This window comes from Myxocyprinus asiaticus, chromosome 4, assembly GCF_019703515.2.
Source record: "Myxocyprinus asiaticus isolate MX2 ecotype Aquarium Trade chromosome 4, UBuf_Myxa_2, whole genome shotgun sequence".
In the NCBI taxonomy this organism is placed as follows: Eukaryota; Metazoa; Chordata; class Actinopteri; order Cypriniformes; family Catostomidae; genus Myxocyprinus; species Myxocyprinus asiaticus.
In genome coordinates this window covers 8,426,690-8,441,363 of record NC_059347.1, presented here as the reverse complement: position 1 = coordinate 8,441,363, position 14,674 = coordinate 8,426,690, and the positions used below count along the sequence as shown (strand labels likewise).

At 39.2% G+C, this 14,674-nt stretch overlaps 1 protein-coding gene across 3 annotated transcripts in view; it reads left to right on the top strand.

Annotated features, from left to right (window-relative positions):
* Positions 1–14,674, top strand: part of LOC127437210 (disks large homolog 4) — a 249,316-nt gene that overhangs the window by 218,404 nt on the left and 16,238 nt on the right. For all 3 annotated transcript variants that reach the window (XM_051692010.1, XM_051692002.1, XM_051692019.1), the window contains 6 exons: positions 592–736; positions 2,174–2,312; positions 3,877–4,033; positions 7,623–7,725; positions 8,331–8,445; positions 14,172–14,348. In XM_051692010.1, the coding sequence (XP_051547970.1) occupies positions 592–736; positions 2,174–2,312; positions 3,877–4,033; positions 7,623–7,725; positions 8,331–8,445; positions 14,172–14,348 (836 nt within the window). The remainder of the gene's footprint in view (positions 1–591; positions 737–2,173; positions 2,313–3,876; positions 4,034–7,622; positions 7,726–8,330; positions 8,446–14,171; positions 14,349–14,674) is intronic.

Below are 14,674 nucleotides of genomic sequence, written 5' to 3'. Positions count from 1 at the left end.
CTTATCATTTACTCACCCTCATGCCATCCCTGATGTGTATGACTTACTTTCTTCAGCAGAACACAAATGAAGATTTTTAGAACAATATATCAGCTCTGTTGGTCCATACAATACAAGTGAATGGTGACCAGTTCTTGTAGCTCCACAAATCACATAAAGGCAGCATAAAAGTAATCCATATGACTCCAGTGGTTAAATTCATATATTCAGAAGCGATATGATAGGTGTGGGTGAGAAACAGAACAATATTTAAGTCCTTTTTTACTCTAAATCTCCACTTTCACTTTCAGATGTGAAAGTGAAACTAAACAGGCACCACATGTGACTATCAGATATAAAAGTGAAAGTGGAGACCTTTTTATTGGACTCTTTCACTCTTGGATTAAACAAACCATGCCTGACTGTGAATAGTGAATTTCTACAATGGTATATGTAACTGAAAACTGTTGCATTTGAATGAAGCTGCATGTATGCCCCTAGGTGTCAGCTTAAGTCCAAGATTACATATAAATAAAAATACTATGTTTAATTGTAATAGTAGCCATATTCCTTTATTCTAAACTCAGCCTCGGTCTGTAATGTGAATTGCAGGTGAATAATGTATGTTTAGAGGATGTGATGCATGAGGATGCAGTGGGGGCCCTGAAGAACACAGCAGAGGTGGTCTACCTCAGAGTGGCAAAGCCAAGTAACCTGTACCTTACCAACAACTACAACCCACCAGACCTCACAAGCAGTAAGTATATATCACTGTCTATCTTAGTTGTATATCTATGTAAATATGGCATAGATAATAGAATTTCTAAAAATATTGTTTACAGTGATGGCATGAAAATAGTCTTTGGCCACCTTTGCCTCAGCCTTTGACTATCGGCATAAAATCTGGTGTATTTTGCAGCTTTTTGTCGTCAAGAACTGCCTAGTGAGACAGGAAGTGGCTGTCTGACTGACATGTCCAAAGACCAACCACTCTTGAAATTTATTGTGATGTATAGCAATGTTTCTCAACTTTCAAGGGGGCCACAAGATGACTTAAAATTCTTAAAAAATAACTCGTGTTATAATAATCGAACTAAATAAAAATTCTGAAAACACTAAAACAAGTAAACTAACCTCATATTTCTTATTTAATTCAACAACTGTTGTTTTTATTGTTGGACAAACTTCTGGAATCACTTTTTTTCTATTGTGAAATTAACAAAACTGAAAAATGCTATTGCTGACACTGCCACGTCATTTCGTGGTGCTGCTATGGCACTTTTGGCTCACATGTCAACTTGCGTGCTTTGTTGGCCTTGAACCCGGGTCTTCCGTGTTCAAAGTCCTGTGCTCTATCAGTTGCACAACACAACAAGATATACATGTTTATAAAGTGTTCATTTGCAGTGTTACTCTTGATTTGTGTGAAAGTGAATAAAACTTGTTGTTGTAGCACCTCTAGAGTTTATTTAACCAGAAAACTGCAGCGATATGTAGAAGAGGGATGTAAAACTCATTTAGCAAAAATGCAGTTATAGTAACATTTGTGCCAAAGGTAGTACAAACAACACCAAAGAAATTTGTGGAAGATTTGCATAGACCGGTGTCAGAATTTCTTTCCAGCATGAATAATTACTGACTATTTCACAGCTATAACACTGCAAACAAACAAAGTCTTTCTAGCAAGTCGGTTCACTGGTGGCCATCTTTGGAATACTCCCGGGAGGCTATTTCCAGTCATGACAGTTCAGCTCCTATCTACTTGAATGGGGAAAGACTCCAAAACGGCTGGTCAAGATTACGATCAAATACCATATTTCAAATCAGCAGTCAAATCTGACAACACTGGTATCATAAATTGTGCCTCTTTACCTCAGATTATGCTAAGAAACAAAATTTTCCCGGCTTGTATAGCTAATGTGCATGCGTGTTCTCAAGTTGATTGACAGGCAATGTCTGTATCTAAAAGGTGATTGGCTCTTTTACCTGTAAGCCTGGACTTCCTTTCTACATCTGTTGACCGTTAGGCATTCCAATTTCTCCCATTCTTTCTGACAAACAGATAAAAACCTGTACCTGCCTTCCAGAAGTTACATAGTAGCCAATGAGATATGAACAAGTGGATCTTTGGTAAAATCAGGTATATTTTGTAAAATGCAATGCCATAATGACTGTGTCTGTGTTTATGCTCCAGCATACTCACCGCACCTGGACACGGATTTTGGACATCCAAACTACCTGGGTTCAGATTACCCACAAGCCCTCACTCCCACTTCACCAAGCCGCTTTTCTCCTGTGCTGCATGGCATGCTGGGAGATGACGACTTACCCAGGTAAAGCACTCAATGATGGTGATTCAACAGAGGGTTCAAAACAGAGTTCCATCACCTTGGAATAATCAAACATTTAATTGTCAGCAGAGATGGAAACTCTGTCATGCTTCAGTTCTAAAAAACTGACTTGGACACAAGATTAGAGACTCTACCGCAAGTCAGTAGGTCAACAAGGAGACATATTTTCTCAGGATGTCGCTACACTGTTATGTTATTTATTTTTAAACATATGACTCAAAAAGGAAAAATGAGTGCAAAACAGAGTCTCTCATGTGCTCTATCATTTTGTGATGTTACCTCCTATGATGCTAGGCTATCATATTAGCATATCATTAGCCTGCTTGTATAAATTGTCTTCAAAATGTCACAGTCTCCAGTAATACCTTGAATGATTTTGACTTGAAGATATATCATTACACCAAAAGGTGTTAATGACTCAAAGGATTTAGTCATTGTATCGTTCACTTAAAACAATTGCTCTTAACAACAGAGTCATACAAAAAGGTGCATTGCTTAAATTTTAGTGCATTAGAAAAATGCATTCCCCAGCATTTTCTCCACAAATAACGACAAAGCAGATTTGTTATACTTTGCTTTAATTTGGCAACAGCTGGGCTTGATTTTTACACAGTTTATTAGTTACCAAGCTAAAGCTAGTTAGTCTTTAGAGAAAGGGATAAAAAGTCGTGGTGGGAATTCTATTTATTTAATTACAATGCACTTTGGCTATACCAATTTAAATGCAATTATAATCTTAAATGAAAGAAGCTTTAAAAAAATAAGCATATTAGTTTGCTCACATAAATGAGTATTGAATTACTTACCATGTCTGGGGCAGCACGATGATGGCGTTCTTCATTTCAGATGAAATCATAAACAACAATGCAATGCAATCCAGTTATTTTTACAGTAATCTGCTGTGTTACAACAGAACATGACTTAGCCAGCATTGATCTCACAGTCAAATTCTAATTACAGTATTTCATTGAAAACAATGAAGGGCCCTATTATAGGACCACTAGTGTTATGTGATATGTCATACACGCAAAGTCAGTGGGCATGGCCATGAAGTTTTGATATTTTCGTGCAAGCATGCACTAAGCCTAAGCGTAAGTGGGTTAGAGAAATCAGCCAATCAAGACAGCCAATTCATACAACGTTGGTACTAGCGTAAATGGCCTGTATGTAATACATTAGAAAAAATAGAAATACAGACCGATTGTGTCTTTACGTTACTTTGTGCAGGACATTAAATGTGTGCTTTTGAATGTCAGATATACATCTGTGACTCACTCTATATATACACATGGACAAGGTGGTGCTAGTCAGGACTAATTTAATGTAGGCATTGGATTTTGAGAGCACCTGTTGGTGAAATCCCCAAACTGAAAATACACGCCAAAAATTGAACTTAGATTTAGCACTTTCACGAAAATTGGGTGAGATATAATGCACGGTCGTTGTACATAGCCCTGCGCCTAACACAGGTATGAAAAAAAGGGCACTAAGTCTTGTAAAGACTTGATAATATTTTACAGTGTATCTCTCTCTTTGTTTCTCTCAGGGACCCGAGGCGTGTTGTGATCCACAGAGGATCAACGGGTTTGGGCTTTAATATAGTTGGAGGGGAGGATGGTGAGGGAATCTTCATCTCTTTCATCCTGGCAGGAGGCCCTGCGGATCTGAGCGGAGAACTCCGCAAGGGAGATCAGATCCTGAGTGTGAGAACATGCAAACACATACACACATGTATAAACAACATTGATTTTCAGTATGGAACTGGACCTGTGAGAAATCTTGTGTGGATATACAGTACTGTGCAAAAGTTTTAGTCACTTGGAAAAAATATTGCACAGTGAGGATGTCTTCAAAAATAATGCCATAAATAGTTTTAATTTATCAATTAATGTCATACAAAGTCCAATAAACTTAAAAAAAAGCTACATCAATATTTGGTGTGACCACCTTTCAAAACAGCACTATTTCTCCTAGTTACACCTGCATAAAGTTTTTCTTGGTTGTTGGCAGATAGGATGTTCCAAGCTTCTTGGAGAATTTGTCACAGTTCTTCTATTTCGGCTGTCTCTTTATGTAATCTCAGACTGACACCATGTTCAGTTGGGGGCTTTGTTGGAGCCATGACATCTGTTGCAGGGCTCCCTGCTCTTCTTTTCTATTCTATTTGCAAAAGAAATGTTTTGGAGTCTAAAATGTATAATTCCTATTGACACACTAAAGCTGAAAATATAAATAACCATCTTAAGACAAATGTTTTTGTGAAGAATCTTATGTGCCTAAGACCTTTGCACAGTACTGTATATACAGTACGGATTAAACAGCCAGCTGATGAATTACACCAAGATAAATAAAAAAAAAAAGAGATCAAACCATTCTTTACAAATTCACATTGTTGATTTTAGGTTTTATGTATGTTGATCATCAAAATATTACACTAAATACAGGTGCATCTCAATAAATTAGAATGTCGTGGAAAAGTTCATTTATTTCAGTAATTCAACTCAAATTGTGAAACTCGTGTATTAAATAAATTCAATGCACACAGACTGAAGTAGTTTAAGTCTTTGGTTCTTTTAATTGTGATGATTTTGCTCACATTTAACAAAAACCCACCAATTCACTATCTCAAAAAATTAGAATACATCATAAGACCAATAAAAAAAACATTTTTAGTGAATTGTTGGCCTTCTGGAAAGTATGTTCATTTACTGTATATGTACTCAATACTTGGTAGGGGCTCCTTTTGCTTTAATTACTGCCTCAATTCGGCGTGGCATGGAGGTGATCAGTTTGTGGCACTGCTGAGGTGGTATGGAAGCCCAGGTTTCTTTGACATTGGCCTTCAGCTCATCTGCATTTTTTGGTCTCTTGTTTCTCATTTTCCTCTTGACAATACCCCATAGATTCTCTATGGGGTTCAGGTCTGGTGAGTTTGCTGGCCAGTCAAGCACACCAACACCATGGTCATTTAACCAACTTTTGGTGCTTTTGGCAGTGTGGGCAGGTGCCAAATCCTGCTGGAAAATGAAATCAGCATCTTTAAAAAGCTGGTCAGCAGAAGGAAGCATGAAGTGCTCCAAAATTTCTTGGTAAACGGGTGCAGTGACTTTGGTTTTCAAAAAACACAATGGACCAACACCAGCAGATGACATTGCACCCCAAATCATCACAGACTGTGGAAACTTAACACTGGACTTCAAGCAACTTGGGCTATGAGCTTCTCCACCCTTCCTCCAGACTCTAGGACCTTGGTTTCCAAATGAAATACAAAACTTGCTCTCATCTGAAAAGAGGACTTTGGACCACTGGGCAACAGTCCAGTTCTTCTTCTCCTTAGCCCAGGTAAGACGCCTCTGACGTTGTCTGTGGTTCAGGAGTGGCTTAACAAGAGGAATACGACAACTGTAGCCAAATTCCTTGACATGTCTGTGTGTGGTGGCTCTTGATGCCTTGACCCCAGCCTCAGTCCATTCCTTGTGAAGTTCACCCAAATTCTTGAATTGATTTTGCTTGACAATTCTCATAAGGCTGCGGTTCTCTTGTTGGTTGTGCATCTTTTTCTTTCACACTTTTTCCTTCCACTCAACTTTCTGTTAACATGCTTGGATACAGCACTCTGTGAACAGCCAGCTTCTTTGGCAATGAATGTTTGTGGCTTACCCTCTTTTTGAAGGGTGTCAATGATTGTCTTCTGGACAACTGTCAGATCAGCAGTCTTCCCCATGATTGTGTAGCCTAGTGAACCAAACTGAGAGACCATTTTGAAGGCTCAGGAAACCTTTGCAGGTGTTTTGAGTTGATTAGCTGATTGGCATGTCACCATATTCTAATTTTTTGAGATAGTGAATTGGTGGGTTTTTGTTAAATGTGAGCCAAAATCATCACAATTAAAAGAACCAAAGACTTGAACTACTTCAGTCTGTGTGCACTGAATTTATTTAATACACGAGTTTCACAATTTGAGTTGAATTACTGAAATAAATGAACTTTTCCACGACATTCTAATTTATTGAGATGCACCTGTAAATTAGTTTAAGATTTATGCATTTAAATTTCATAACACAATTTCATCAATTTAAATTGAGTATGGTTAAATATGAGTATGGTAACTGTGACAGTTATGCCTCCTTAAACAGTTAGGACCATTAGGATTTGCATTGTGACTTTATTTTCGTGACAATAAAGACCATATATCCCATTCTCTCACATTGCTGCAATGTGAAAAAATCTAATTCTCATTGCTGTAAATATAATAGTGTATTATTCAAATACTACTACAATGATGCATATTTGCATAAATATTTTAACTGATCATTTAAATGTAAAGTACATTTGTAAAGTACAATTTTAAATATACACTACCATTCAAAAGTTTGGAATCACTAAGACAGTTTTACTCTTGTAAGAAATTGATGTTTCTATTTTGCATTAAATTGACAAAAAAGAAAAGAAAAACTGGCAAAAGCATATACAGTGTTAACAATGATTATTACTGTTTGAAACAGCCATTTTATATTTTTATTCATTTTAAAGTTCATTTATTGCCCGTGATGACAAAGCCCCATTTTCAGCAGTCATTACTCCAGTCTACTAAGGAAATCCTGTCACCTCATCCTTGAGAAATCATTATAATGTGCTAATTTGGTACTCAAGAAACTTTTCTTATAATTAAAACATTTGAAAATGGTTGTGCTATTTAATGACATTTGAACATCGCAAAACAGTGTCTTTTTTCAGATGCTGAAGTATTGAGGACACTTGCATTTCCTGCAAGTCACTTTACACTTCAATGTCAATGTCTATAAAAACGCATCAGTCTAAAATTTGTATTATGGATGGATGAGTCTGAGCTTGAGGTGTTGAGCTGCTGTTAGAAGAGTCTGATCATAAGGTCTGAGAAAAGTGTCCTACAAACAAACGACATCTTTAGTTCTCTACTAAACATGAAACTTCCTAAAGATGTCATTTATTTGTAGGACACTTTTCTCAGACCTTATGATCAGACTCATGAAATAAACATGAACATGAAACTTCATCTGAATATCTTAATTAACTGACTGCTAGAATGTCTGAGGTGTCATTGCTGTAAGTGGAAGATTATTGGATGAACAGAAAGTTTGAATAATACAGCATATATTTAAATTGAAATAGTCATTTGTAACATTACATATGTCTTTACTATTATTCTTTCTTAAAGGAATATTCTGGGTTCAATACAAGTTAAGCTCAATGGACAGCATTTGTGGCATAATATTGATTACCACAAAAATGAATTTCGACTGTGTTTGTCAGGTGAATGGTGTGGATCTGCGAGCAGCTACGCATGAACAAGCAGCGGCTGCTTTAAAGAATGCTGGACAAACTGTCACCATAATCGCCCAGTACAGACCAGAAGGTAAGAACACGCACATACACACACACACACACACACACACACACACACACACACACTTGGCTGGACAATCCCACACACACAGACCAAAATTAAAACACAAGTACCAAATCTGAGTAAGAATTTGCTTTGGAGAGTAAATAAAACAGATGGTCAGTCGAATTTTTGGTATAAATCTCAAAATGGAACGATATTCTGACTATCACTTTTTTTTCTGTTGTGAGGGGTCTGCTACAGAAACGTCTTTCAACAACTTTTTGCTCAGAATTTAGCTAGGAAACCAAAGTTTTTCCAAAGTTTGGAGACACAATATACAGCTAAGCTATTCACACAAAATTCTGGGGAACAAAATTGAGTCTCAATGTTTTTGTGACGGTAGTGTTTGACTGCGAGACTGGCTTGAATATGATTCAGTAAATGACACAATGGCTTGCTATATTTAAATTAGAATTATACAAAAACAGCAAAGTAATTCAGTCAAAATCAAGTTTAATATCTTCATCTGTATGGTTTGTGACCCTCTGGACACAAACAGAGCACATTACGGTCTAAACCAGCACATGCTTGTGCTCTGTTGGGTTTGATCATGTTTGTGTTTGTGTGGGCAGAGTACAGTCGATTTGAGGCAAAGATTCATGATCTGAGAGAGCAGTTGATGAACAGCAGTATGGGCTCTGGAACCACAACATTACGCAGTAACCCAAAAAGAGGATTCTATATCAGGTAAACATACAACACAAACACACACACAGGTACTGGTGTCCTGGAAAATCAGAAAAACAAATTTTGCAGTGCAGTTTTCCAGTCATGGAAAATGAGAAAAATACCGAAAAGGCCTGGAAAATAATATTTTAGTAAAATAAAACTGTTTGTCTGTGTCACTAACAAGGGTTTTGTTACATGCACAAATTAAAACATTGTAACAATCGGGACTCAGGTTTTTGCTACAGGGACCTGCTAACCAGCCAATTCCTGACCCCCTTGGTGTGGCCGTAGGCAACATCTGGAACTAATAACCACAGAGACCAATGAACATAGACCACGAAAAGAACTACAAAACCCATAATAAAACACAAGACAAGGGATGGACAATAAACCTACATGGCGACCTCTAGTGGTTGCCAGGGAAAATCTTACAGCTGTTGTGTTAACTACAATTGTTTTTCTTTTTTTATTTTTGTACTTTAGTAAGTGACGATGGTAGGACTGCAGATAAAAAAAAAAAAAAGAAAATGAATTCACAACCTGAGGTGGTAGCGTGGTGATGCAGCCATTACACCTCGGGATGTGAGTTAATTTTAAATGATTCAATGATCAGAGTCTGCTTATACTGAGGATCCAACATGTAGGGCCCTATGATTTCCGCGATGTGGAAAACACAGACGGAATCACCAAATCCGGTAATATTGGGGAAGCTACTTTGAAACTGTAGTTTGACAAGCTACAAGCTACTCATATTTTAAAGTAGTTAAGTTACAGTCAAGCTACCCTTTTGAAAATGTAGTTAGCTACACTACAAGTTACTATCAAAAAGTAGCTAGCTACATTGAAGCTACTTGAGGCAATATTTGTTTTTTACAATTTTACTATCAAACCAATAAAATTAATAATACAATGTACACTAATAACATATATTAAGAAATAAATGTATTAAATACATTTTTATACCATATTTCACACTTTTCAGTCCTCATTGCTGTGCACAGGTGTAGCCTACTTTCCTAAAGATCTTTTTTTTCTTCTTCTTCTTTTTTTTTTTTTTTTTTTTTTTGACTATCCTTGGGCTGAAATTTTGTGCTTGTCACATAATATTTAGTTAGGATAATATGTGAATAGACGTGTGCTTGTTTCTCCCCTCACTTGTGTTCTTGTTCATTGTATTTTCAGAAATTTTTTACATTGACAGGCAGGTGCAAGCTTTACAGGTCACATACAGAGGTTGCGCTACAAATATCTGATGGACTGAGTTGTAAAATTTCTGTCACGGTCTACATATAGGATAATTGATATTGTCTCATATTGTCAACATTTTTAGTAAAAAATTACTGTGTAGTAAGCGTGAGACGGATTACACAGGTGTTCAATTTAATAAACGGCAGAGTTGGGGTATGTATTTTTAAAAGTGTATTTGCGTTATTGATGTTTCTTGCTGAGAGTGGCAGAGGACGTCTGGTGATCTCATCCCGCACACACATACAGCACGCGGAGAGCGAGCGGACGGGCGACAGAGAGAGAACGTGTAAAAAAGTATTTTGAGAGTGCGTGCACTGGCGCTCTCAGCCAGAATTGTCACAGTCTGTCTCCCTTGTGTTTTCTAGGACTCTTATTTTGAAGTGTTTCCCCCGGACTATGTTACCCAGTATGCACTGCCCTCATCTCTGCCATCTGTTCCTGATTGTTCTCACCTGTTTTCCATTCCCTCATTAGTTTTTGTTTGTATAAATACCCTTTAGTTTTTGCATTCCTTTGTCAGTTCTTGTTTGTTGTCAGTTCCAGTCAGTTCCAGTCGCTGCCTGTGCTCACGACCACGGAGGTCGTTCCCCAGTCGCTGCCCGTGCTCACAACCATGGAGGTTGTTCCCCAGTCGCTGCCCGTGCTCACGACCACGGAGGTCGTTCCCCAGTCCCTGCCCGTGCTCACAACCATGGAGGTCGTTCCCCAGTCGCTGCCCGTGCTCACGACCACGGAGGTCATTACCCAGTCGCTGCCCATGCTCATGACCACGGAGGTCGTTCCCCAGTTGCTGCCCATGCTCACGACCACGGAGGTCATTCCCCAGTCACTGCCAGCTCTCATCAAGCCTCCAACAGGTCCGCCTTCCATGGCTTCACTCCTTGAGCCTCCCACGGCTCCACCTTCTGTGGCTCCACCCTTAGAGACTTCCACGGCTCCGTCCCTCGAGCCTCTCCAGGCCTTCGTCGAGCCTCCTCCGGCTCTGCCCTCAGAGTCTTCCACGGCTCCGCGCTCAGAGTCTTCCATGGCTCTGCCAGCTCCTCCAGAGACTCCTCCCCAATGGCTCCGCCCGCTCCTCCAGAGACTCCTCCCCCAGCGGCTCCAACCACTCCTCCAGAGACTCCTCCCCCAATGGCTCCACCCACTCCTCCAGAGACTCCTCCCCCAGTGGCTCCACCTGCTCTTCCAGAGACTCCTCCCCCAGAGGCTCCACCCGCTCCTCCAGAGACTCCTCCCCCAGTGGCTCCGCCCACTCCTCCAGAGACTCCTCTTCCAGCGGTTCCGCCTGTTCCTCCAGAGACTTCTCCTCCAGCGGTTTCAGCCACCCTCCCAGTGACTTTTCTTACAGTGGCTCTGCCCGCCCCACCTCCAGCGGCTCCACCACCTGACCCAGTCCCTGCCCTGTGGCCACCTCTCAGGCCTCCTGACCCTGTCCCCGCCCTGTAGCCACCTCCCAGGCCTCCTGTCCCCACCCTGTGGCCGCCTCCCAGGCCTCCTGACCCAGTCCCGGCTCTGTGGTCACCCCCCTGGCCTCCTGACCCTGTTCCTGCCCTGTGGCCACCTCCCAGGCCTCCTGACCCTGTCCCGGATCTGTGGCTGCCTCCCAGGCCTCCTGACCCAGTCCCGGCCCTGTGGCCGCCTCCTCTGGACCAAATCCTTTCCCTGGGGTCTCCTCCCATGACACCTGGTCATCTTCTGGGTCCCCTTCCTCACCTGTATCTTCCTGCCCTCCTCAGCCATCTTTGGGGCGCCAGGAGTCACCCCCTTAAAGGGGGTGTTATGTCACAGTCTGTATCCCTTGTGTTTCCTAGGACTCTTATTTTGAAGTGTTACCCCTGGACTACGTTACCCAGTATGCACTGCCCTCATCACTGCCATCTGTTCCTGATTGTTCTCACCTGTTTTCCATTCCCTCATTAGCTTTTGTTTGTATAAATACCCTTAAGTTTTTGCATTCCTTTGTCAGTTCTTGTTTGTTGTTGTTTTGATTTCCCGTTTGTTGTTTCACTGTCATCATTTTTATTAAAGCCTGCACATAGATCCTACGTCTCCTGTCTCATCTCAGCAACCATTCTTTAAAGTATAATCACATAAGGACATGTATACGTGTGAAAACTGATGCACAGTATCAAATACACAGAATGTATGATTGTCCTAACTGTAAAGAGCACATCAATATGAAGATAAAGTCAAATCCCAGACATTTAAAAAAAAAAAAAAAAAAAGAAAGAAAAAGAAAAGCTGGACACTTTTTTTCAGGTCCAAAAAAGAGGACATGTCCAAGAAAAAGAGGACGTATGGTCACCCTATAATAGATAGTCACAGAATAATACATGCCATAATAAATCATTTCTTTTACCAGCAATTTTATTTATTTAACATGAAAACCATAATTAATAAAATGCTAGGAAATGTGTTATAAAATAGTTGTGCATTAAAGGAATTATTTCCATTGCTGCTCCCAATAACGCACAGATAAGGAGAAACAAAATACACATATTTAGAAAAGAAAATAAATCCCTTAAAAAGCAGTATTAACTTATTGAATTATTTTATTTAAAAAGTAAAGGTAAATATGCTGTTGTGTTGTCTATTAATAACAAAGTGTCTGAAACATTCTTATCCATGTGAGCTATAATAAGCGGCCAGATTTAACAGTAGATGGCTGTCATGCACTATTTTAGATTGTGATCTGCTGTTACAAAAAAACAACAAGAAAGATGCTGCCTGATTCTGAGCAGCAGTCAGAATACGCTGCTAGTTTGTCTGACGTTTTGCCAGTACAAGTTTGGCTTCTATGCAATAAAGAAGGCAATCATTTATAATCTGACCAAAGCTATATAGCTAAACAGACTATATATTAAGTTAACTAAATCACAGCTTTTTGGGGTTTAATCATCTCGTGTGTTTTTGCTTATATATAACAATCGTTGGGCAGATAAAATGTCCTGGAGAATTGTGCCTTGAAAAGAACGGGAACCCCGACACACTCTAAAAAAACACAACTAGACATAACTCAAAGTTACGTAAAATAAACTTCAAATGTAAAGCACTTCAAGAGCGGAACGAATCAGTGCTACTCGGATCAATTATCAGCATGGCTCAATGGACAAAGCAGCGCGTGTATAGAGCGCGTGCATTTACTTGCGGACCGTTCTTGAACTCTGACCACGCAGTGCAGATCATTATAAGCAGCGCTGCAAGAACCAGTGAGCAGTGCGGTGCGGGGAACCCATATAAATTCGGCACAGTATTCTCTGTTGCAAACCCATATGAAAACCCCAAATGTGTCTGTGATTAAACTAGTTTAAAACCATATCCAGCCCGAATTTCTAAACAGCACGGGCAAGGCAAACATTGCGCCATGCAAAGCCACAGACATAAATTAGAAGGATTTTCAATCCTACAAAAGAATTTGCCATGGATTTACTATACACTAACCGCATTATCTACCGTATGATAAATTGATTATTTATATAGCTCTAGTGAGGTATTATAATTCATTTCAGCTAGTTTTAACATTTTTATATGTATAGTTCTAAATTTATTTATTTTTATAACAAAAATGCTAAAGTTTTTTAGTAGTTACTAACCATGGTAATGAGGAGCCATGCATGATTTATGGTATCCATGGTTTTACAAATACCATTTTTAAAACTATGGAAGACCTACGGTAAATTTATAATAATTATTATGTACAATTATTATGTAAAATCTGGTTACTGCTATTTGATTGTAGGATAAAGTAACTTGCACTGGCAGAATATTTCACTTTAGCCCTATTTAAATTAATTAAATTAGTATATGAATTCAGTTTTTACAGACTGATGTTAATATCAGTAAATTTTAATTCGCATCAATGCTTAACTGTCGAATGTGCCTTTCATAGTGACAATGCAATATTATTAGTAATTGCACTTATTTATACAATACAATAATAATAACACTATGATAATTAGATTCTATCCTTATTTCTTTTTTTCAATTAAAGACAGAAGCGAATAATTTGTTTACTGGTGCTACCAAATCAAGTGCTGGTGCCACCATCTGTAGAACTTGGTGGCACCGGTCCCACTGCTCTCATACTGTATGTTAGTCTGGAGCCATGAATTAATTGTATTAATTTCTAAGATGATAACTGCTCATCACTCTCTGAATTGCAACTGAATGAATTCATGTGGCAACAAGGTAACATACTATTCTTCGAAACCGTTATTGTTGTATACTGTGTGCTGTTTCTCAAACGAAACAGTACATACAGTATATACTACACAGTATGCCATACGCAAGTATTCCAGTCTAAACATAGCCAATAAATCAAAATGGTAAAAAGGCCAAAAATAAAAGTCCAAAAGTAAAAATCCCATGCTTTCCAACTCTTGTTCTTTTGATGTTCCTCTTTTAAGCCTCTCCCTCTCTCACTCTAAGTGACCTCCTTTGTCCTCTCTTTTTTTCTATAACCAATGCTCTCTCTCTCTGTCTGTTTCTCTGGGCAGGGCTCTGTTTGACTATGATAAGACAGCAGACTGTGGTTTCTTGAGTCAGGCCGTGGGCTTCAGGTTTGGAGATGTGCTGCATGTTCTGGACTGTGGAGATGAAGAATGGTGGCAGGCCTGCAGAGTCAGCCCACAGGGCGATGAGGAGGAGGTCGGCTTCATCCCAAGCAAGAGGAGGTGTGTGTGTGTGTGTGTATGTTCCCTCCACTGTTGTCCTTGCACAGTATAATATTTAAACACAATCCCAAGACTTTTTTACCTCCAGTCTTTAGCACCCTTTTATCCATGCATGTTTAAAAATGAACAATGAAATAATGAGGTATATGCTTAAAAGAAGTTAGAAGCATTTTCAATGAGAAATCCTCAACTTTTAATGTAAATATTACATTACGGAAACGTTACAGTCAACTGATCTGCCTGCTACCTTTTACATATTGTCTTTCATCATGTTGTATCACATCTGTTAACTTGCTTTCTGCTACCACGCACACTGAATTATGTTA